General features: G+C 39.5%; 1 protein-coding gene across 2 annotated transcripts in view; it reads left to right on the top strand.

The window, feature by feature from the left end:
• The window catches only part of ATP10A (ATPase phospholipid transporting 10A (putative)), a 109,338-nt gene extending 84,660 nt beyond the window's left edge, over positions 1–24,678 (top strand). For both annotated transcript variants that reach the window (XM_057404462.1, XM_057404463.1), the window contains 11 exons: positions 2,890–2,993; positions 3,165–3,291; positions 5,494–5,678; positions 6,993–7,314; positions 9,370–9,446; positions 12,980–13,105; positions 16,964–17,164; positions 19,272–19,352; positions 19,441–19,545; positions 19,876–20,063; positions 20,741–24,678. In XM_057404462.1, the coding sequence (XP_057260445.1) occupies positions 2,890–2,993; positions 3,165–3,291; positions 5,494–5,678; positions 6,993–7,314; positions 9,370–9,446; positions 12,980–13,105; positions 16,964–17,164; positions 19,272–19,352; positions 19,441–19,545; positions 19,876–20,063; positions 20,741–21,446 (2,222 nt within the window). In that variant the 3' untranslated portion in view covers positions 21,447–24,678. The remainder of the gene's footprint in view (positions 1–2,889; positions 2,994–3,164; positions 3,292–5,493; positions 5,679–6,992; positions 7,315–9,369; positions 9,447–12,979; positions 13,106–16,963; positions 17,165–19,271; positions 19,353–19,440; positions 19,546–19,875; positions 20,064–20,740) is intronic.
• The last annotated feature ends 502 nt before the right edge of the window (positions 24,679–25,180 follow it).

Below are 25,180 nucleotides of genomic sequence, written 5' to 3'. Positions count from 1 at the left end.
AATCAGAATTCACCATGAGCTTCAAAACTTTAAGTTCCTGAACTGACTCCATTTACTCTGTGTATTTAGTTGAGACTGTGAAACCTGATGCTTTCTGAGAGCATACAGGTATTTCCAAAAGCCTTGAAATGATCCCCAGGAGCGTATTGTTTTTACTTTATCTCAATCACCATGTTCATAAATAAGAAAATTACATTTTGAGTCAATACCCAACTCACACAGGAACTGGGAACATAAGTCATTCTCAGTGTGACTGGACTGGCTTTCTGCAGCTTGTGATTATGGAAGGAAATGAAGCAGGCAGAACACCACTATCTCTCTAGCATTCTTCTGGAGACTTATTTGCTGTTTGTCACTGACATGGTACATGTGGTCACACTTCTCAGCATAGAGACTTACATCTCAGCTGAAAAGAATCTCCACAACTGGGCTTTCTCTGTGAGAGATTCCTTCCCCCCTTTTAACTTCTGAGGACAAGGTGAATCTCAGAGTAAAACTGATGAGGAACATGAAGAGCTAGAAGGGGCATTAGCTGTCATTGGTAAGCTAGTGGAGGAGGGAGATGGATTCTTCCATGCTGGAATTCGCACAGAAAATGGTGTGCACATCTCTACGTGTAGAGAATTACTGTCTTTGTTCATTGAAGGTGGTATTAGCATTTGACATGATCACTGCATCAGAGCCCATGGTATTCAGACAGATCTGAAGTGATTAACACCACTTAACCTTAAAGGGGTAGAAACAACTTTTGATGTGTTTAAGCACCTATTCAAGTTTGCACCATTTGAAATCAGCAAGTGACTGAAATAGCCACTCCCATAAGGCAATTTAATGTGGCTTATGCAAAAAAAATGGCATTTTTCTCTAGAATAGTAATGTACCACAATAAATTAGAAAGAATGCATGCCTACATTATTCTTCTGAAGTTAGAAGAGCTGACTCACTAATACAAAAAGCCTCCAAGAAGGTTTGCTGTATTACTTCTCCCAGAAAAAAAAATAAAATATAAAGTCTTATATTACACAGCCAAATCACATATGCCAAAAAAATTCTAATTCACAAGTAGAAAAGAAGCTAAATGAGTCTGCAGTAGGCTGCCAGTTCAGTATGGTATATTTCCACTTTATGTTGCAGCTGAATCTAACTGTAAGCTGTTTCAGTAGCTTCTGAAGGAACCTGGTAGTGGTTGTGTCTGAGCCACAAAGTATAGTGTAAGAAAGGGCTTTCAAGTTGCAAGCAGTGTTTGTGGGAATATTCTTCCAGAATAACATATCTGTATTGTCCCTTTGAGAAAATCAATAGTGATAGCATAGTTAGCTTTATAGTTATAGCATGGGTAGCTTTAATAGATGGGCAGGCGCATCAGAATATTCCTACCAGTATTCACCTCATGACCTTAATCAGAGATGGAAGTGAAACGAAGGTATGCATGAAATACCACAATCTTCTTTGAGTCCCTTAGGACTATCTGGGTATGTACACTGCCAGCTTTACAGACCTACAGATTAGGATGGTCTTCAAAGGTGAGAAAATAGCTATACCATATGTAAAATGTGCTGATACATGGTTGAGGTAACAGAAACAAAAACCAAAATATTGGGATTCCAAGCTCCCAGCTTCTTCCTACAACATCAGTACTTGTGTGTTTTTGTGCTGGAGCCTCTGGGTGCCCAGCTAGACACGGTACTGCTGTATAAATGTGAAAGTGCTGAATGCTATGTAAGTTTATAGTCAGATGTGTGTATGTATATACATGGTCTCACATAGCAAGATCACATTGGGTATGAATGCAAACTGGGAAAACAGGTGCCAAAATGTATAAACAGTAAGATACGTGTGTCATCTAATTTACATACCCATATTAAGTACATTGTATAAGGGTATAGTGCCTTTAGGTTTTCAGTGTGGTCGGTTGAGAGAGGTGAGCACATCCAGTAGTGAACTGAGGTCATATGTAGTGTTCAGGAGCTCAAACTTCTAGTCATGAGTGGCATTCACCTGACTCTGATTGATCTTTGTGCAAGTACCACTAACATAACTATTGCATTAAGCAATATTTGTAACAGCTCCAGTTACAAAATTATAACCCTGAAATGATTCTACACCCCCAAAACCATGCAGACTTTAAGAGAAAAAAATAAAAATACATCAGGATATAGGAAAATGTGTGAGCAATGTGAACCGGTCCCAGCTACAGAGAGAAAAGGATCAGCTACTCAGGCCCGATTTTGATTTCTTACACATGGCTTTAAGTGAAGAATAAAGCTAAGTGGAAGTTATGCGGCTTCCTTCAAGGTAGAAGCTAGCTGTGAGGTCTGCAGGATGAAAACACACTCAGACCCAAAACTTCTTGCATTGACTCAGACCGATAGGTACTATCAGTACAGCAGTAACAGAATTACCTTTATACACCTAGATGTACAAAATGAAGCACTGTTTCCCTTTCTTTAGAGATATTAACCTTGGTGGAAAACTAAATGCTATGTTTAAGTGTCATTTTTTGCATGTGATGAGATGTAAGGAAGCATTTGCTAGTAGTGTATTTGAAATTATACTTCTCTTCCTGACAATTATGATCTGCTGTGAAGATTATAATGATTTCTTAATGTATTCAGACCAAATAAATACTTAAGGAGTAAGGTAATAAAGGTCTTTCTAGCATATATTCACAATGACTTTTGAAGAGAGAAAAGACAGAACAAAAAGAAAAGGTGTTTTTTTTCTAAATGGATTATTTTACTTGAGTTTCACAGGAGACATCAGTAGCTCTTTAAAAGTATCAGTTATAAAGTGCTGTTACAGTGAGTACTGTAAACGAGGTTTTATTCTGCGAGTCCATTCAACTGCAGTTATTTCTCAATCACTAATTTCTTTTTTATTCCTATGTAGATGACCCTCGGGGCAAACATCAAAAAAAAATCCAAAGCAAAACTCAGAATTACCTTAATCTGTATGCTGCAGATGGACTGCGGACCCTCTGTATTGCAAAAAGAGTAAGTAAAAGAAGACTCTTAGGTTGCTCTTAAGGAAAGTCTTGACAAAGATCACTGAAGACATTTATTAATTTATTGTTCTTGATTCATAACTTCTTTTTCATTTTATTCAGTAAAGTATGAATGCCTCTGCATCACATTGACTGTGCCCTCACATACTCTTTTTAATAGGTTCTTAGCAAGGAAGAGTATGCCTGTTGGTTAAAAAGTCATTTAGAAGCAGAATCCTCTATTGAAAATCGTGAGGAACGTCTGTTTCAGTCAGCACTGCGGGTAGAGAAGAATCTGCATCTGCTAGGTAATGAAATGAGAGCTGGACATGAAATTAAAATGTGTTAAAAAAATCTGAGAGCTTGGCTATGAAATCTGTTCTTTCCCTTAAATGGTTTCTGACAGTATAGAAATTGGCTTCTTTTGGACTTTGTCATGGCTGTCATGTGGAGCACCACAAAGGAAGGGATATAATTAACATAACAGACACCCTGTTTTCCTTGCTCCTGGCATCATTTTATCACTAGTGAAATGAGTGTAGTAATACCAGGGATGAATTAGAATCAATATCATAAATGGAAACTGCTCCTAGAAACAGGAGGAGGACTTGGCCAAAACTGACTACAGAATTTTGTTATCTTAGTGACGTTTCAGGGTGTCGGAGACTTACATGACTCCAAGGTATTCATACCTTGGGGCATTCAGGGGCATTCATAAAGCAGTGCTCATAAACTGCATTTATGAGAACTCTCACACATCGCATTCACCACATGCATTCAGGGCCTGTGTATTCTGTGGAAGGGGATTGCATTACTTCCTAATGATGCAGTTGAAATCAGTGTATGGAAGAGGTATTCCAAGAACAAAGTCATAATCTTCATCTGCTGTGTTGAGATGTTGAATGCACTGAGATTCTAAAATGTATATATATATATTCACTATTACTCCAAGTATCCAACTGCTGTCTCTGGCAAAGAAACTGGGACAGCCATAACACTGTTGGAGATAACAGCCTTCACAATTGCCAGCATGCCTGTCTCTGGGAGATGAGATCCAGCTCACCCAGCTTCTCATGTATCTACTACAGATCTCTAAGGCTCCTCACATAACCAGTGGAGAGACAAAAGAAGAAAGTGGTGTTCATTTGGTCTGGCCTAGATACCCACTTTAGGATTAAATGAATCATGCCCTTGAAGTGTCTGTTTCTGTCCTCTGACTTGAAGGGCAGCATGAGGTGACTAATTTGGACCACAGCAGTCAGGAAGATACCACCATGGTTGTGCCTGTTGGCTCTGGCTGCACTCTGGGGGATGAGGGAGAAGGAATTGAAAAAATTGAACTGCCAGACAAATAAGTAAGCTCTAGCCAGAAATAAACTACCTGTTCAGTCATTCCCCAAGAATCTTATACTGTGGTTTGTATCTTCCAATGATCAGTTATGAGCAGGTTGTGGGAATGAAAGAGTGAGTCTGGAACAGGAATGTCTTCTCCTTTGTTTGGATAGTAATAGCTCTCCCAACATTGCCCTAAGAATGTGTTTCTGCCTACATGACTGATGGTCAGACTTCAGGTGGACTTCTACTGCTGAAGTGTTTTCTTCAAGGAACATCCATAGGAATAATGCATAGCTGAGAAAAGTTTACTTTGCTTTTCCTGCTGTTCCAGGTAACTTGCATGTCTCTCACCTCCTCATTCCCTAGTAGTGAGGACTTACATTTTCTCACATCCAAGCCTCTCAGAAACATAGTGGAGCACTGATGGCACTTAACTTGATCCTGAGCAGCTTTTGCTTCAGCATTTGAAAATCTTGTTTCTGTCAATTGATTTATGAAAGCATAGAAAAGATACTTAGAAACAGGTATAAAGACGCATTGAAAGCATGAAAAAGCCACATTTTACTTTCATATCATGGCCAACAGATTTATGATTTATGATTTATTCTCTGCTATATCTCGTTTGGCAGCCAGCGTCTTTCTGCAAGAGCAAAAAGCAGCAACAAGGCAGGAAAAAGTTTATGTCTGCAGCCTAATGTGCTGTTGCCAAGCTCCAGTCCTGCCATCATTCGCCACCTAATGGGAGAAATCTGTAGTGACCCGGCCTTTTCTGGTTGAGGAAAGGCAGTTAAGACCCTTGAGAACTGAAATCTCCTAGAAGCAACAGTGTCTTCTCTAACAACATTCAGAAGAAATGGTGAAGATAAAGAGCAGAGAGAGAATAAGCAAAGATGCAACCTTTATGAACCTCTGAGACTACAAATGGTGTCATAGTGCTTCTAAAGTTTTGAATTCTGGATTTGGTGTTGACTGTTTGAAGATGTTTACCCCATCTACTTCCCACTTCTCTTTCTCAATACCCCCCAAAAGCTGCCCAAATCTTACAACCATTGGTAGTTCAGCTATTTCCAGTAAAGGTACTTCCTAGGGCTTTTTGAAAAATCCAAACTTACAATTTCAGGTGAACCCTAAGTGTTTATTTAATGGGGAATGTTTTGCTTTTTCTATGTGTTTAGGTGCAACTGGCATTGAAGACCGTTTACAGGATGGTGTTCCAGAAACCATAGCAAACTTGCGTAAAGCTGGGTTGCAGATTTGGGTTCTTACTGGAGACAAGCAAGAAACAGCTGTTAATATTGCATACGCCTGCAAGCTACTGGATCACGATGAAGAAATCATCACTTTGAATGCTGAATCACCAGTAAGCAGATCTGATACACAAGTTTACTTGTGAACTAGCTTTGCTTTATTGTCAACTTGTACAGTGAAAAGTTTGATGACTTTTTGATGGCTTTCCTCTTTTTTGTGGATTTTTTTTTTTTGTTTGTTTCCTTCTTTTCCTGCTTCATCTGTAATTTTCAGGTAGGACATGTCTTTGAATACTTTTCAGTGACTCATGTTTCTAAGTCATAGGGTCATGTATCATAAACTTACTGAAGACCTATAACTGTGTGTAGTGGGCTCCACCATGAAGTAAAATATGCCATAGCCACATGAATGCTTTTCTTCAGTATGCATTCTCAAAATACCCCTAGTTTTGCTTATTGGTACTAATGGGTCTCCAAAAGCAACCTCTTGGGAATCTGTGCTTTATTTTACACTGCTGAAATGTAGTATTTAGATAACTCAGTCATTCGTGTTTTCTCAGGTGGCTTTTTCTCTGGAGGTAGGAGCAATACTTAAATTTTGATGCTAACACTGAGAATCAGCAAGCCACATCTACAATAATGCCTTGCTTCTTAACAGACCTTTTCTAATTCTTCTGAATTACTGATCTTTCCTGTGCTCAACTTTTGTAAGCAGACAGTCACAGTTTACTGATATGGTCTAATATACAAGGAAGCAGACTGATAGTGCTATCGTCTCTTAATGGGGTGATAAAATTGGACTTCAGATCAGCAGAGAGGGACAGGCCAGCAGTATCCAGCTGCATATTCTTTTGAAAAGGAAGAAAAGATAACAGCATTTTCTGTTCTTGAATGTATCAACTGAACTGGTAAATTTAGTTTCCATGATCTTTATTTTTTGCCACACATAGTTGTAAGACCAATACCATTTCATTTCAAATGTTCATATATTCTCAATAACATCTTCTAGTTGAGTATGGCTAGGTGAGAGAATTCAGCTTAAATAACCTTTAATTGGCCTTTAACAATGCATAACTACTTGATCTGAGTTGCAGGCGTATTCATGGTGTTCATCACCATACTTAACTTGGTACTGATACTGATTGTATCATTTCCCAGCACTGTTATTCTGAGAACAAGCTAAAAGAATTTAGTTTAGCATATAATACTGCATGCTAAAAAGGAATTAGATTTAAATCTTTCAGGTCCTCATTGCTGCAAGAATTGAGTGCTTAGAGTGAATAGAAAATTATTAGAAATTAAAACTTTAACAGTGCAGCGAATATAACACATTCCCCATATTTCTTATGCCTAAATATACAGCAAACAAAAACATTTGAATGCATGTTCTTTTCTCTCAAGTATATTTATTTTGAATTTTTTTTCAGGAGACATGTGCTGTCTTGCTGGAACAGTGTCTGCAATGCGTAGAGTCTAAGTTTTCAAACAACATTATAGACGAAGCTACTGGAAACATGACTGTTGGGTTCACCCCTCTCTATCCACCCTCTTCCCCTGTGCTTTCCAGCTTGGGCCTAGTGATCGATGGAAGGACTCTAGCTTATGCCCTGGAACCTGCACTAGAAGATAAATTTCTCACACTAGCCAAGCGATGCCGTTCAGTACTGTGTTGTCGCTCTACTCCACTCCAAAAGAGCATGGTAGTGAAACTAGTCAGAGACAAACTCAAAGCAATGACCTTGGCAATAGGTAAATGTCTCAGTTTAAATTAGCCTGCCTTGATGTATACTGTGCCTTGAGAACTTTGATTTTTTGACTTGCGATAGGACCCTTCCAGCTGCCTCACAAGTCAGTTAGCTTTCCAGTTTTGTCTGAAAATGTGTCCAACAACTCTTAACATATTTATTCAAGACCAAAATAGAACTCTGGAGTAGTATTTGGGATTTCTTCCTACAGAAGTTAGGTAATCAGGACCCAGGTATGCTATGAGGTTTTGGCTTGTCCAAACCTAGCTGTGAAGAACTGGGTTAGTTGGTACCATGCACAACCCTGCTTTGCAGTCACTGTATTGCACAGAACAAGGTTGTGTTCAGTGTTGTTTCATCTAATCTTATTTAAACTCAAAGTTGTGTGGTTTTAATCACAAGTCGACCATACAGCTTAGGATATGACTTGGCCTTGTCAGCATAAAGAATGGATTTGCAACTGACATCATTCCAGTGCTTACACTTCTTCCCAGCTAATAGCTCAGTTGGTGGATGGGAGATTTTGTCAGTTACCATGTCTTAAATCTGGCACCCTGTTCCATGTTTCCATGATTTTTGTGTAAGAAAAGTCAACCAGCTCTTCTTCTCAAATTTAGGCTCGTGCTGCATTAGAAGATATGATTGCAGCATATATTGTAACAAGCACACTAGCTTTCATCTGCTTGTCTTAGTTAATCATAGCAGGAACATGTGGGTTGGACCCCGTGAGAAGCTCTAAGTACATATAATAATTGCCAGACTCCTGTGACATCCACATCACCAAATATGTACTGATGATAATACTACTCATGCTCACTATATTATGTCTAGCTCAAGTATGCCCCCCTCATACTGAATTTATATTTTTGGCAGACTAACTGTGCACATAATCATTTGCATATGTTGTCAAAAACGTCTGTCTGGTTAATTTGAATTATCCAGAATGCTTAAAAACACCAGTGGAGACTGGGCAGCTTGTGCTCTCAATCTTCCTGAGCCTTTTCAAGGCCAGATTGGACAGAGCCTTGGGCAATATAATCTAGTGTGAGGCATCCCTGCCCATGGCAGGAGGGCTGGAACTAGATGATCCTAAGGTCCTTTCCAACCCAAACCATTCAGTGATTCTGTGTTCTTGAACCTGGGGGTTGAACTTTAGCTCTTGTTCTCATTTAAAAGCCTAGCTGTATCCATCCTTCCTTTTAACCAACAGGAGCTAACTCAGGGTTGTGTCATGCAATCACAAAGATATCAGCTTTGTCAGGTGAGCAGATACCACTCTTATATGTGCCAACAGCAGAGAAACTGGAAGTGAGATGTGAATCCGCCACTGAAGTTTAAAACCGAGTGTCTTTTCATCAGCTGATAGTTTCATTTTCTACTAGCACACTGGCTGTAAATTTAAGAGATTAAGAAGTAGATATATGTTGCATTCTGGTGTCCTTTCTATGGCACATGTCACTTCCATGATTGGAAGCAGAGCAAGGGATGCTGACTATGCAACCATTGCAGTTAAATCTGATAGGTGATGAGTATGTTAAAGATCTCAGACTGGTCAACCCAAGTCAATAATTCATCTACTTTTTAACTTTATTGTATTTTTATTGTGTAGACATTATTGGCTTTAGGCCTCCTTGCAAATTTCAGTCTTAGTCATACCTGATTGCAGGCGAGAGTTAATCAGGAAGCGTAAGTATAGGGAAGCTCATTCTTAACCTTCTAGTGTTTTAGTTTTTCTACATTTCAGGCCTGATATTTGAATTTTAGGTCTTGCTGAAAACAGAGGGATTTGCTTTTTTTTTTACTTTCCCATGATTAGAAAAAAAAAAAAAAAAAAGAGGTCTGCAAAGATCAGAATGTCTTGGCAATTTTGTCAGGCTTTTAACCTTATATTCCAAAGATGGATCCCTTCCTACCCCACACTGCCTTTATTATACTCACCCAACAGTTAGTACTTACTATACTCAGTCAACACTCAGTAGCAACTGGTATTCCTTTACTTAGCTGCTGCTAACTGTTCTGGTCTACTAGTGACAACATAACTGTATCTTGTCATCTTTAGGTGATGGTGCTAACGATGTCAGCATGATACAAGTGGCAGATGTTGGTGTGGGGATATCTGGGCAAGAAGGCATGCAGGTAATGTTGCTCATTCTCTAAAATGCACTGCCATGAAAGGGTGAAACCGGCATTCCCCATATGTCAGCTTGACCAAGCTGCCTTTGGGTAGCCAGCACAAAAAAAGGAAAAGCAGCGAGTTGTTCTCAGGAGTGCCAGTTGCACATTGTGAGGATGATGTCAGCCTGAGTTTGAGCTTGTGTTAGTTCTCAGATCTGTGGTAAGTTTAAACATGTTACCTTCTCAAAAAATTCAACTTACCATGCCTCTTTAAGCAATATGTTTTAAGAAATCATTTATGAACTACTGGCTTATAGGAGGAAAACCCCTCAGCTGGGCATTATTCAGGAAATAAAGGTTCACTTCATTCTGGCTTTTATACTCCTCTCTCCTGTATTGCTTGGGAACAGCAAGATAGGGGGACTTGCCCTATCATCTTTTGAATGTGTTCAGCCTGTGATTACTGTATTTACCACTCTATAAGCAGCACTTCACCCATCCCCAGAAAAGAGAATGTATATATGTAGGGTGTATTACCTACTGCATTACCTATTCCCTCTGTCTCTTCTACTGCTAGTACAGTTCAGTTGCATTGTTATCACTGGACGTGCAGTAAGACACAGAAAATGAAGAAGATATCTCATTTCCACAACCTGCCTTGCATTTGGGCTGAGTACAGACTGATTACATGAGAAAATAAAGTAGCTGAGTATATGTCAAAGTTCTTGAGAGAAGGTGGGAAGTGTTTCCATCCTGAGGACCTGAGCAGATGAGCATGATCCTTAACTTAGTTACCGGTGGGTGGTTCTCTGACCCACATTACATTTTTTGCAACACTGGCTGGATGTTTTGCTCAAAAGGGAAGAAGGGCCTCCTTCGCACAGTGCACAAGTTGGCTATAGAATTTTATTCCATGGGATTTCATGAATGCTGTAATTTATTTGGGTCAATACACAAATTTATGAAAAAGAAATTTAACTGAGCTATGAACTTGGATGTCATCTTAGTGCATTTCTGACATGCACTTCACCAGAAGCTAGGACAGTACTCTGGAGAAAAGTCAGAAGCTGTTTTTCTTATTTATTCATATACTCTTCTGAAGGCATCCTCTCTTGGCTGCAGTTGGAGAATGGATAGTACAGAAGACAGGCTGCAGATTGACCCAGCAGAACTATTACACTTGTTCTTCTTCTTGTAATCACCCAGTGGGTTCAAAGTAGACTCCAGGGCAAATGGATGTCCCTCAGTGCTCTTCAGACAGACAGATTTCAGGCTGCAACCCATTAAAAATGCTTCTCTAAACATCTTAGCAGCTGTAAATTAGACTAGAAAGAAGCTACCACAAAAATATTCAGATATTCATTGTATGTCTGGCATCCCAGCTATAGATCCTGTGAGTCTGACTTTAATGGCTGATGAGGGCAGAAGAAAAGGAAATCTTGGATTAAGCTGATACCAAGTGTATTTGTTATTCCATAGCCTTTATCAGGCTCCGAACACTTTGCGTAACTTTTGCAACATCATTCTGCAGGCAGTCTAGGCACCAGAGAGCCCAGAGGAGATTGTTTTTGTGGGGTACCCTCCATGCCTGTCAATTCAAAGAAGCCTGCCCCCAAATCCTTGGGTCTTATCATCTCTCATGAACTTACCAGCTCCTATCTCTATGTATTAATTCAGATCACTTTTTTCCCCTTCTGCAGACATATAGTGCTTGTAGCTTTTTTTTTTAACTCCTCTCGCCATTATGCCACTTTCAGTTATATGCTTACAATAATCGGTCTTCAAATGCCCCTGGCTTTTGCTCATTAACCCATTAAACTACCTATTTTTTTCTAAATGAAATTTCAACAGAGTGGAAAATGTTTATAGATGATTTCCTTTACTGCAAAGTCCCAAGCAACCATGCAGGCCTCTTTACTATAAACAACTGTCAGAATCTTACACATGCAGGTACTCAGAAGGCGTTGAGCATTTAGATGTCTGAAACAGCAATACTCTCTGATTTATTTTCTTTCCACAATCTATAGAAGCATGTGGAACATGAATCACTTTTTCCTGTGAAAAAGCTGGAAGAAAAAATAAAAATGTGAAAATCAAGGGGATATTTTGAGAGGAAATAAACATGCAAATGTAATTGGATAGCACTGTCTTCCTCACTGTGTTCCTCACTGTAATAAAAATGGAATAAAAATGAAAAAAAACCTGACACTTTTCACAGTATGTTGTGAAGTACTATGTTAGAAGCACAAATGAAAAGAAGCTAACAGTTTTGTTTTGACATGGGAATAGGCTGAGATAGGGTGGAGGACAAGGAAGCAGACATAGCACAGCTCTCTTCTCCTCAAACTACAAGAGAGCTGTATGTCTGCAAGACAAATCAGACTGTTCTGTGCAGAGAGGTTATAATAAGTGTATCTCGGTACCTGAGAAATTCCAGGATGTGTCTATGTATTGCAAAATGTCCCAGTGCTTATATACATCTACTGCTTAAATTGCAATCATTACTACACCTTCTCTTGCATATTGTTTTAGAGGGTTTTTTAATAGTGTATGCTTTTAATGATTTACCAAGAAAGGGAATTAAGAAAAATTAAAAGGAAAGGTGTCTCTCATTTGAAAATACAACCAAGATATACCCTGCAGAGTGTGAGGAAGTCATTGCCCCTTTGGAGGTTTTTTCACCTTATCCTTTCAGTTCGCTGAACTGTGAGAAGGTGATATGAAAACATAAAATGAAATGTAAAATAATGTTCAAATGAAATCTTACTGTGATCCTAGTGATAAGCAGAATAGTGAAATAATTGTGATAGAGCCATAATTTACAAGAAGGTCTCATCTAGAGGTACAGTACCCTGAATTCTAGTCAGAAGTAGAGAGAAACTGGGTGATTCATTTTGTCAATGTGCTTTGGCAGTCTGCACAGTCCCAGAGGAGTCTCATCCAGTGTGATTTTTCATAGACAGTTTTAGAAAACATGGGATTTGAAAGATTAAAATCCCTCAAAATACTGACATCTCAGGAAAGCTGAGTAAACTTTATAAGCCAGGATTGCAAATGTAACTAAAGCTAATATTTTTATTGTTTTGTCTTTTAAAGTGCAGTATTTATGGTGCAACTTCGTAATTGTACTTTTCTCATTTTATTCTCTGGAAATTCATTTTGCCCTGTTAAGTACCTTTTAATTTTTACAGAGAAAGATGTTACAGCCACCAAGACGTTCACATGTGGGCCCTGAGCCTTCATGCTTATGCAGCTGAATTGCCAGCCATTTTCCCACCTCTCTTTTTTTGCTGCTGCTTGTCACCATCTGGAACGTAGAGTGTAAAATTGGGCAAGGACCAAGTTGCGTTGCATGTTCTGCCAAGCTGATGTGTTTGCTCACGGGTATTCCAAATCAATGCAGCATTTGCTGCATTTCAGATGCACTGTAATGGATTTCATTCTTCATCAGTACAATTTCCATTGACTGTATGAGTTGAGAAGATTACTAGATTCACTGTTGGTATTCAAAGTTACTCCTTACAACAATGATTCCAACTTTCCTTTCATTAAAGGCAGTGATGGCGAGTGACTTTGCAATCCCAAGGTTCCGGCATTTGGAGAAACTGTTACTTGTTCATGGTCACTGGTGTTATTCCCGACTTGCCAACATGGTGCTGTATTTCTTCTACAAAAATGCAGTAAGTGTTTGACTTGGCAGCTTTATGCCACCACATGTTTCCATGGTTTATTTTGTGCTAAGTGAGCATTAGGTCAGCTTTCAGATGGTTTGTAAATAAGCTGCAAAGAAATTTGCAGAGTTGAAAGACAGCTGGCTGCCATTTGCAGAAATACAGGACTCACTCCATAACAGCTACAGTGTGCTGCTGAATGTGCAAATTAGGTAACAGAAATAACAAATCTGCTTAAGAAAAGTTTCTTTATAGAGCAGTTTTGCAGAATTCTGCTGGCTAGACACGGGAGTCTGTGATGCCAAAGCCATCCAGCATTGGTCCAAAGTAGCAGTTCAGTGTGTTTTTTCATCCTGACCCTATCTTGTTGTTGCTTTTGAATCACAGTACATATTCCCTAGTGACTTAAGATCATTTGAGTCCTCTTTGTGTCTCAGATACAGATTGGGAAGGTTTTTTTCTTGATTTATCTCACCCCCAACTAACCAAAAGAGTTCATTAGAAAGGAAGCACGCTATTGTAAGGAACAGACTACAGGTCTGTGTTTCCTCCCTTGTGTATGAAACGGGAGTTAGTCCAGTACTGGGCACTGAGCCAGTAGTAGTTTGACTCCTTGGCCCTAACAAAGGCCCTTTGCATTGATCTTGGAGTACAAAGATGATTGATTGAAAACTGCCTAACAAGACAAGTGAGAATTCCATACGCTGGGTAGGAGTCACTGGCAGGCATGCAGGTATGCTCACTTGCAAGACCTATAAATCACCTTGGGAGCAATGGATATGAAGAAGCGAATAAAAAGGAGAGCCAAAGCTCTCAGACTTGTGTTTTCTTCAGAGAGCAATGTGTAAACTGTGAGCGGGAGACTGGATTTTATCCTCAACATCAGAAAAAAATTAGCTGTCATTTTTTTAAAAGCTGCTTTTCAAATTTAATCTAATTCTCTTTGTTTTGTTTTTTTTTTTAATCAGTGGCAACTTTTTAATGCAAGTTCTTCTCGGTCTGACTGATTCCTATATGATCTTAGATTGAAGTTTCATATTTTATCAGGAGAAGACCATCATTTGGTCAAACTTTTGAACATCATAGGAGTACCTGAGGGAGCTAAAGAATTAATAAAGTGTCTTTGTGTTAACACAAGCATGTTAAAATACCTTCTGTGGCCTGATGAAAAACTGCATGCAAGCACCCTTCCAGGCACAAAAGAAAGAAGGGACTTGGATGTCTGAACTGCTGCCTGAGTCTAAAATAGCTAAAATAGCAAGCAGATTTAAATAATGCTGCACTGAGTGGAGAGCCACCTGTTGAAGCACAGCAGTAAAATCTGCTCTGGTGTTCAAATGGCTGAGTTTTAAGGCATTAAGGCCTGAGTGATGTTGAACATCTGTACTCCCACTGCTAGAGCTCTGTGTTTCCAAGATACTCTTTGGCTTGACAGTATTGGATCTGAACTTCCAAGAAGTGTGTACAGAGCCATCTTACATTAAAATAATAATAACAACAAGAAGTAATACACATCAGGCATTCCAGCAATCAGCAGCCAAAGATTATGTTTATACATCTACATTTTTGTTCAGCTGTTGTAAAATCTTCCCTTTCCTTTGGTACACCTCCCCTTGATTACGAGTGCTATTTCTCATGCCATTTTGAGTAAGACATTTTCAGAAGCTGCTGCCTCAAGGCAGCAGAATATAACTGAAGAAATCTCTTTGTGTTGGCTCTGCTTCGGCAGCCTTAAGAGCTTTCTGAGCAATTCTTGTTGCTACTGACTCCAAAACTGTAGAGAGGTATCCAGCATATAGACATAAATATGTCTGACATAGTGCCTGCCCTTAAGGAAAGAATATTCGAGAAATGAAAGATGTGAGCACCTGATCCTTTTGAAAGGAGACTATTCTGGGTGATTCTTTGCAGAGAGTCAAGATAGCTACACTGCAAATGTTCTGCAAGCTTTCTGTTTCCTCATATGTTTTTTTTTCCCTATTTGCTTATATTACGAAATTTTCCGTTCTCTACTAGGACCTATTTAACTCAAAGTTTAAACTCCAAATTGCTGCGAAAGCCATTTGGAAACTTAGTTGACTTATCCAAGGAGATGTTTGGCTTGGTGAAATAAAAAAATACAAGTAAAATATAAGCTAAACAGCTAAAAATATAAACTAAACAGCTAAAATATCTGAGCTTGATGAAAAGGGATTTCATGTAAAGAAAATTCTACCTGCAGAAGAATGCACCGCTTCTTCCCCTTTATACATTATCTCTGCAAGACAGCACTGGACATCTTTTGATTTATACTTCATTGACTGAGAAATTCTGTCTGGACTCACATTCACAAAGCAGTCTCATCTGGGGAAAAGAAGGAAACCTTTTGTACTTAAAATCTAATTCAGTTTTTATGTAAGTTTGCTTGACTTTTTCAGGAGGGAAACGCACAGAAGCAAAAAGGAACATTATATTTGAAATTAAATTAAACACTTGTTTAATCCAAAATAAAACTTCAGAGGTAGAGGGAAATCTGATTTAAGCTTGGTTACTGAAATGTCATTTATTTGTACAGCTTTCTTTGAAAGAAATATGCTGAGACCCCTATGAGAGGGGTAGGAGAATTTTCAGCTATTTTCATCAAACTGCCCATTTTTGTCAGAGCCAGACTGTTCCCAATACAGGTTAATTTTAGCAAGACTCTAGAGAGGAAAATTTATTAGGTCCAGATTAGCTGGATTTTGTCTATTTCAAAGGAGTAAGGGAAAACTATCTAAATTCACATATTTATTGCAATTCTATTTTAAGAAAAGACTCAGGAAGTTTTGTTGGGTTTTGGATGTGGAAAGAAAATAAATTTCAAAATCTGTTCAATTTTGCAATTAAAATTGCTGTCTCCCAGCCAATTGTACTAAAGAGGGTGAGGTCTGGTAACTCACTCTCTACTGTGGCCGGAGGAAGTTAAAACTGGGGAGAACCTCAAGGGACAGTTGCCAGGGTTTTTCTTGTTGCCTTCCTCTTGGTGTTAGTCACTTTATGAAGAACAAGAAAAACTGCAGGTTTAGGAGGACCAAGCCTGGGAATTTATTTCCCTCAGAAGCTGCCCGTCTTTTTCTCTGCCTCAAATCCACCCTCACCAGATGAGATCAGCACCTCTTCCGAGTCCTAAAAACCTCTGGTTTCTCCATGCTGCAGAAATTGTAGAAGTGTGTGGTTTGTCCTTTTCTGGGTGATTCCAACCTGACTATATGAACAGTCCCATTGCAGCTGTGTATACAGCTGAATTCTTTATACAGCCAAAGAGTAAAGGAGATAAAGGAGTCTTAACAGCACTACTAATTTACCTAATTTTAGAGCACAGAGACAGAACAGTTTTGACAACTCTGCTAGACCTTACAGTTTCACTTCCCTTGCTGCTGCTAGTCTCATGTTGGTCTTGCAAAAAGGCTCTGCATTTACCTATTGCAGACCATCAGAGCCTTCCAAAATACCTCAAGCCGGCAGAGGATATTATTATGAAGAAGCTTACTCTTACAGTAGTAATGTTAGTGCTGTGGCATCAGTACTCATATACCTAGAGGTCAGTGACAGTTGGGAGAGCTTTTTATGGTTAGAACTGAAAGTTAATTTTGCGTGAAGGCATCCCTGACACATGAGATCTGAGGTTCCAGCAGTAGAAAGACTTGAGGTGTGCCAAATGTTAGCATTTGGCCTAGATAAGCAGCAGGAATAGTAAGTTAAAGACTAGGTATCCTTAGAAGGATTGCTCATGTGTTTAGCATTCATAGGTAAGTCCTTGCAGAACTGGAATCAGAATGGTTTCAGAATACAATTGAATGACGTTTCTGCTTATCTTGCATATTTTCATCATTGCTTTTTCTGTTTTAGATGTTTGTGGCCCTTCTCTTCTGGTACCAGTTCTACTGCGGGTTCTCTGGATCATCAATGGTTGATCAATGGTATCTCATCTTCTTTAATTTACTCTTCTCATCTCTTCCACAACTGATTACTGGTGTGCTGGATAAGGACGTGCCAGCTGAAGTGTTAATTGCTGTGCCTCAGCTTTATAAAAGCGGCCAGAATATGGAGGTAAAAACTTCTTGCTTTTTATAATCTTTTTCCTAAATGTCTTTAGTTTCAACTGAAAACCAGCCCTGTTCCCAAAGGGTAGATGACTGATAGCAACAGTCTGAGAAGTCACTATTACTATTTTGTGATATTTTTCATCGGAGTGAAAGTATCTAAATGCCAGAAGGGCATTTAAAAGAAAAAGAAGCACAAACAAAAAAAAAAACAACAGCTGTATTTTGAAATAATGGGAGAGAAGTCTGGATGCTCTAAGGCTCACAAATAACCACAGAAGTGAAACAGATTATGCCTTGTAGATTAAGGGAAGACTTTTGTAGAATAATCTCAGAGTATTTACGCAAAACTTTGGACCCCAGCCTTTTACAAACAGTCAGAAGAGAAAGATGGCTTTAGGAGTAGGCACAGAGGTCGATAGATTCTGAGGGAGATAGTCACCAGCTTCAGCTGAGATGTCAGTTGAAAATACCTCGTTCCCATCTGCTTGAATTGTACAATGAAAACAGAAGGAATTGCAGGAGGGATTTGAGCCAAACCATTTTTGGTAATTACAACTACAGTGTCCTGTGAGAAAATCTTTCTGCTTGGCAAAACTATCCATTTTGAGACATTGCTTCCAAGGTAAAAGCCTTTCTTAAAAGTATCTGACATTGTGCCCTCTGAGAGGAGATAGTGAGTGGGTTTGGCTTCTAACTGTATTTGCTTCTAACTTGCATTTGGTACCCCACACATCTAGTGACATTGCTGGACACTGTCCTGGAAAGATGAAAGGAGAATTCTAGTGTAACTTATTTTTAGTGCTTTAGACAAAATTATCTCTTTTTCACCTAGATGTTGCTTTCCATTTTCTGCATTTCTTATGTTCTAGTACATGGCACTTTAAAGATCTGTAACAGTAATACCTTCCTTTCTTGCACATTTTTAAGGTGATAGAAATCTTGTAATGGCTTAAGCTTGTTGGATAGTTGGGTCAGCCTATCTTCTGCTGGGAACCTGAAGATAGCAGTCTCCCAGGTTCACAGTACAATTATTTTCATAGACAAGCCCATGGACCATTTTAAGTTTGTCTGAAATCTAGTAAGTATATACTCTGAAGTTACCTAAAAAAGGCATTTTAAAAACTGTCCAAAAAATCCTGCTTCAGGCAGGATGCCTTTCAAAAAGATGTCACTGATTCAAGCCTATAGAGCTTTAGAGTAATTTAGATGGCTCTGGAGGCCATCTGATCTAGATCCGTGGGCAAAGCAGCTTCAAAGCTAGATGAGGTTTTGAATGTTTCCAGCAATGGAGATTCCAATGTCTCTCTGAGCAACCTGTTCCAGGCCTTAACCACATGATATTTCTGTAGGCAAAAGAGCATCGTAATTCTTTCTAAGCATCTTTCAATTCCTATTTTTAGGCTGCAATGATATTTTCCATAGAGAAAGGGAGCCCTGATGAACCCAGTGGTTGAAGATGTAGCCTATATCCCAAAATTAAATAAATGTTTTGCTATTTACTATTTTTCCTTATATCTAGGTCTTTTATATGACCAGTGACACCCTTGTAGTTGCACATTTCTTTAAACCAAAATGTTAGTTTAATATTTTTTCACAGCAAGCAATTTTATGCACACACAGATATATATATACGTATGTTTTATATACATATTTATAACATTTATAACATTTATACATTGCTGCATTAATTACTGCTAAAGATTGTTGTGGATATTATTTTCTAAGTATGTGTGCATTTTCTGTTTTCTGTCTCTTGAGAATAAATACCCTGTGCTTTTACATACATGATGAAAAACCCATTTATTCATGTGTTTACACCTAAGAGCAGCTCCTGAAATCAGTGGTCTTAACTGTAGTGCATAAAGTTGAGCACCTTCATAAATGTTTGCTGAGGGTCAGATTTAAATTACACCCTCTGCCAGAGAAAAAGGCAAGTGATTTTCAGACAGGCTCTTCATACTTGATCCCCAAGGGTAACTGATGGGCAAAGTTGTGAAGCTGTTTGTACAAGCCCTTAAAAGTGCCCATTGGAACATTGCCCTCAAATACCTGTCCCAGCAAACTGCATTTTTATAAGGCTCTGATTTTCTTGTATTTTTTTTATGTCACAGGAGTACCAACCACACATGTTTTGGATGAACATGATTGATGCTATGTATCAAAGCCTGGTTTGCTTCTTCATCCCCTATTTTGTAAGTGTTTGGTTTAAGCCATTCTATTTCGAGCATTTAAGAGAACTGGCAACATAACTCGAGCTAAATTCTGTCTCCTCCTTTACAGACTTACTATGATTCGGAGGTGGATATCTTCTCCTGGGGAACTCCTATCACTACAATAGCTCTTTTCACCATCATCTTGCATCTGGCTATTGAAACCAAAACTTGGGTAAGGTGCCCACAGTCTACATAGAAAATCACTGGCATATATGTCATTTGTTTCTTAGTGCTGTTCTTCAAAAACAGAAGATGGTAAATTTGTTTCCTCAGCATGTTCTGTTTTTAGCAAGCATTTTAAGCAAACATGAAAAAGGTTTTAAACTGTGATCTGCAAACAGCTTTGTAGCATTGTATCTGTAATTAGATTTTTTTTAAATAAAAGGCTCTGAACTGTTTGCTGTGCATGGATTTTGCTCCAGGCATTAAGAAGTTTTAATTCAGAATCAGCAAATTTCTCAGAATACAAAGGATGATTATTCTGTTGGTTTTTTTGTTCTAGACTTTTCTCCACTGGTCATCTTGCATCTTCAGTATCCTCTTATTTTTCTTTGTGGCTCTGGTTTACAATGCTTCCTGCCCAGTATGTCATCCTCCATCCAATCCCTACTGGACTATGGAAAGGCTGATGGGAGACCCTATGTTCTATTTCACTTGCATTATATCACCAGTCATTGCATTGCTGCCCAGGTATTGTATCTTCTTTCATGTCTTTTTCATATATGAAAGTAATTTATACATGTTATGGGGAGGGCAAGAAACATTCCTTTTTTCAGTCCCTCTCTTTCTTTCTTCCTTACCAGCCAAGTCACGTTTTTTTCAGTGGCTGATTATATGAATTCAGGTTGTTTAACCTCTCCTGTGCTTCTGACCACAGGAAGAGACACATATAGCTCCTGGCCGTAGGCCACAGGAGTGGTGGATAATTGTAGACTGTTGGTCAAACCTCCTGGCCACGCAGAGGTTTACTATCCCGTGAGGTTTCCTGTGGTGCTTCTGGATTCAACCCATTCCCCCGTAACATGCACAGTAGAAAAACTCTGATAGCAGGTTGCAGACTTACTTGCCTACTTCTGGATGTAGAAGGCGTGCTCTGCAGACTGATCCCCACTGATTTGTCACCAGGAAAGATGAAAGACTCTGAAAGCACAAGGTGGATCACTGGCTAAATGTACAGATTTATTATGCTGCTTGTTATTAATCAAAATATTAGCACAGCATTCAGAGCTTTTCATTTGCAAGATTTCTTGTGTAAAAGGCACATTAAAAACTCCCTTATTTTTCTGTGTTGTCCTTTTTTCTTGGATGTTTTCTCCTAGATACTTCCTTCTTTCAGCTCTTTTCATGTGCACATTCTCCTCTTGCAGATTTCTGTACAGAACCCTTCAGGGAACACTTTTCCCAAGCCAGCTTCAGCTTGGACGCCAGCTGAGTAAACTGTCCCCAGAGATTCGCACCCAGCTTCTGACCAAGTTGAATGTAAAAGGAACAGTATGTCAGACACAACCCTTTGCAGTCAGCTTCTCACCAAGCCTTCGCTCAAACACTAGTGATTGTTATAAGGCTTACGACCAAAGCACACCTTTGTCAGCATGTCTTCAAACAAGTGAGTCACTCTTCCAAGAGTACCCAAAGGCAGCACATACAACTGATCAGACTGTGGCTGCCTCTCCCCAGGGTTCTGTGTTGTATGGGGAAAACAAATTCCCCTCATCAACAGGTAATCTAGAAAGGTCCATGGGATTTCATGAAGTTAGACACAGCACTTCAGAGGTGGAGTCATTGCCTGTGGGAGCAACATTCCCATGGAGCTCAGCAGTCAACCAAGCAGATTTCAGTTTGTTGAAGTGGATCACATCAACTCCGTTGTTCAGTCGTATTGGGACTGTTTTACAGGTGTCATCGAGCAGTTTACAGAATGAAACACAGGACAGTATGCATGTGCTTGGCTCTTCTTTGCATATGGACTTCAAAGGCTTAAAAGAACAGAGCTCAAATAACTTGCAGGACAAAATGAAAGGGTCCTCATGTGATCTTTGTAAAAGTGACAATTCTGAGACCACCTTTTTATGACATGGGCCTTAAATATATTTATATATTTTCTATTTGCACACATTTATAATGAGATTATTTGTTTCCAAAGATGAAACAGAAAATCAAAGGTACAGAATGATTATTTAAGAATGTTTAAATACAGTATATTGAAATAAGAGCTTTAAATATAAAAAAAAACACTTGAAAGTTCCATTTATATTGTTTTATTTTTTCATCTCATTTTGTAAGGAAATGCTGTCTTTTTATTTTTCAGATGCTTCTCTTTTTATTCTGACACATACTGTAAAAGCAAGGGACCTATCTACCATATACAAAAGGGTTAGATTCAGCAATAATTACTGATATCATCATAGGCCATTCAGTTATCAAGGAGGAAAAACCATGATAATAAACAGGCACTGTATTACATCCGTCATCTGCTTGCCAAGGTGTTTTGTCACTGGATCAAACTATTAGGCAAGACTATCAAATCATTATACACGTCTCTGTAAATGTTAACAGTATCTTACCATCACATTAATAATACTGGTATTTTATAAGTGACACCATATTTTGATATTGCAGCCGTAGCATTTTATGCGTCATGATTAAACAATAAATAAATGACCATCCATATTGCAAAGTGAATTCCCAGTCTGGCATTAATAGTAATTCAACCCTTCACTTCAGAGTAGCTCATATTTGGCCAGTCACAGCATTACATCAGGCTGATCTATTTCTGAAGTAAAGCTGCTGCTTGTTTGTGAGGAATGATTTGGTGGCAAAGAGCTGATGCATTGTGTCCACTGTAGCGTGTGAGCAGGGAGGGTCTGTGATCTTCTATGCTGGAGCACTACCACAGGTAGGCTAGTTTTGCTGGTCAGTCCTTGATAGCGGTGGGGCAGAGCACAGGCAGGGTGGAGTTTTGTAGGCACATTCACTGCTGTTTCAGCCAGGTTAAATCAAGTCCTTGGTGATCAGGAAGGGGCATGACCAGCTGTGAGGGTGCAGTGCTGTGCAGAGGTACTTCAGCCTAGTTCCAGTCCCAAAAGTAAAGCTGCACTGCTCTCTGAGGTTATGCCTGAGCCGACATCATGTGCTTTTAAATCACGAACTGCCACTGGTACATGGATGTGCAGTTGCACTGTGCAAGCCTGGTGGATCTCAGGGGGATTTAGCCCTGAACGGCTGCTTAGTTCTTTCCTATCATCTAGTCACTATGACCATGTACATATTAGCTGCTGCACTTTTTCGTTTCCTCATTGCAGGTTTTCAGATGGCCTTTTGCTTCCTTGCCTTCGGTCCTGTAAAGCCAGAATTTGTTTGTGCAGCCTGCCTCCCACATGGGTTGCTTCAGCCCATCAGGCCACAGTGCCAACCCACTTGCTAACCTACTCAGGATCTTTTTTCCCAAAGATTTACACACTGGCCTCCGTCCCAGAAACAGAATTGATAATGTGAAACTGTAAAATGCCAATGAAGGGAAGAGATGAAAGCAATCTAAGTAAGAGCTGTCAGCCTGTATTTACCCTCACGATACATGACATTCACATGTAGCTACACTGCATTGTGGGATTAGAATTGAGTAGGGACAGGGCAGAGATGCTAACAGATTTACTCTCCCAGTCTCCAGTGAATAGTTTTAAGCATGTGATTGATTAAAAAAAAAAGTATCTGAAGCATAACTTCTTCCTTTAGCCTCTAGTTAAAGGGTAACAAGGCTTTATATGTCTATATTTTAATGAAGGAAAGCATGCCTGTTGACTCTTTTGTTACTGGCTGAAAACATTTTGACATTTCTCTGCTTTATATTGTGACAGAAATGGGGAACTAATAATGAGCACTCGGTTTCCATGAAGGTAGGTAGGCATCTGCCCTGTTGGTGCCAACATGAGCTGGGAGCTGCTGAGGTGTGCATCCTGACACACACTCTATATAGCAGGGCAGAGTCCCAGGCCCTCACAGAACTTGTTTCTCTCCACTTGCTGGAAAGACAGCCTGCCGACTCAGCTCCCTGTCTGTGCAAGTGTCTCTGGCTGGGTGAGGCAGCTCCGAGGTTAGACATCTCTGCTTGCTCTACCAACATTTTCGTTCTCAATAGTAGCTCTGCTGGGATGACTTTGCAGGTGGCTTTTTGCAAGGTTATCTGGCTGTATTTAAGGCAAACTGTGCAGAGATTGCCGTTGTAAGTAACTCGCCTGTGTGGAGCTCCAGTGCCTTTTAATGTCAAGGAGGAAATCGAGTGACACTTTGAAATGTGTAAATGTTGCCATCTGGTTAGAAACGTTCTGCTTGTAAGACAGGATCTCACAGAAGGACACAGTATCAGATACCAGGTAGGCAGAGTTCGCAGGTTTGTGAGACGTTAAATTCTGTCTGCGTTGTGGGGTCGCATGAGGAGCTTGCCATGTATATCATACGTGAGTGCCCTCCCTTTTCCTGCAGCAGCCCCAGCAGGCAGGTGGGGCTCTCTCGATGTTGACTCCTCCTCGTCTTTCCACAGCATGTTTGGTTCCCACAGGCCTTCATGGGACTTTGCCTGGTGCTGGCAGCAGAAAGGGCTGGAACATCACTGGGCTTTGGCTCAGAGCTGTATAATCGCCTCAAAAGGAACCTCAATTCCTCGCTAGCCGTGCCTCCGTGATACCAGATTCAGGTGGTTGTGCTTTCAGTGTTCCAAAGACTGTTTGTGTAGGTAACAATAAAAGGGTTCCTCTGAGACTGAGAAATGCTCGTACACTGCCAGAGAGTTGTGTTAAGTTGCCACTGTGAGTGTGAGAGTAGTACATCTGTGTTAAATATTTAGGAAAACTATAGATCTGAATCCTCAGCTGCTGCAATCATCATAGCCCCTCTGGTCTCTGCAAGCTGACTTACCACAGCTGGGCGTCAGCCCTCAATAACTGCTGTATTTTGTTGCAAAATCAAAAATCCTTAGAGATATATTAAAGTGTAAATGCTTCCTTCATACTAGAAGATCTTCATACTAGAAGTGTCTTCATTACAGCAGCAGCCTGCAAACTTGTATGAATTTAATCTCAAATAGACCAAATAATCCTACTGACCTTAATGGAGCAGTGGCCTCAGCCGGATTGCTTGTGTCCATGCAGGTAGATGGGAAGCTGTGCCACACTGAAGCCTTCATGTGCCAAAACTAGACGTCAAGATACATAGAGGCACAGCAGGATGTCAGCAAGCAAGGTGTCTCCATTTTCTTCTGGGAGATACGTTATAATATAAATAAAATGTAATTTAAACCACAATTTGGAGGGGGGAGGAAACAAATTTAGACATTTGGAAAGAAAATGTTAAGCAAACTAATTCTTTTCATTTCAAATCACTTTTGTCTTCAGCTGCCAGAAGAAAAACACATCAAAGCAAGTTACTTGCTGGGCTTTAGGGCTTGTCAACATTTTGAGGCTGCTATTGATATCTGAAACATTTTAACTAAACAAATACTAATGGGTTTTTGAAGGTGTATACATCAATTTTCATAATACAGAAATAAACTTGTACAGTTATTCCTGTCAGTGCACTTGAGCAGTTGTCAAACCAGGAAAAACAAAGCTTTGAGTTCATGAGGTCAATCCTCAAAAGGCATGCAAGGGTTTATTAAAAGATTCCACAAGGCAATTAAAACAATACTCATGTTTGGTCTGTTACCAACAGCAGCCCTCTGTACGCTGTGTAAAGTAGTTGCTCTGCAGTCTGCAGGCATTGCTTCATGTTGCTGGCTGGAGTAGTCCATCTGAGTTAATGACTAAGAGCATTGT

Source organism: Pezoporus wallicus, unplaced genomic scaffold (assembly GCF_028554395.1).
Source record: "Pezoporus wallicus isolate ANWC-B61680 ecotype Strahan unplaced genomic scaffold, APGP_CSIRO_Pwel_v1 contig_5787, whole genome shotgun sequence".
NCBI lineage: Eukaryota > Metazoa > Chordata > Aves > Psittaciformes > Psittacidae > Pezoporus > Pezoporus wallicus.
This window is presented reverse-complemented; position numbering and strand designations above follow the sequence as displayed.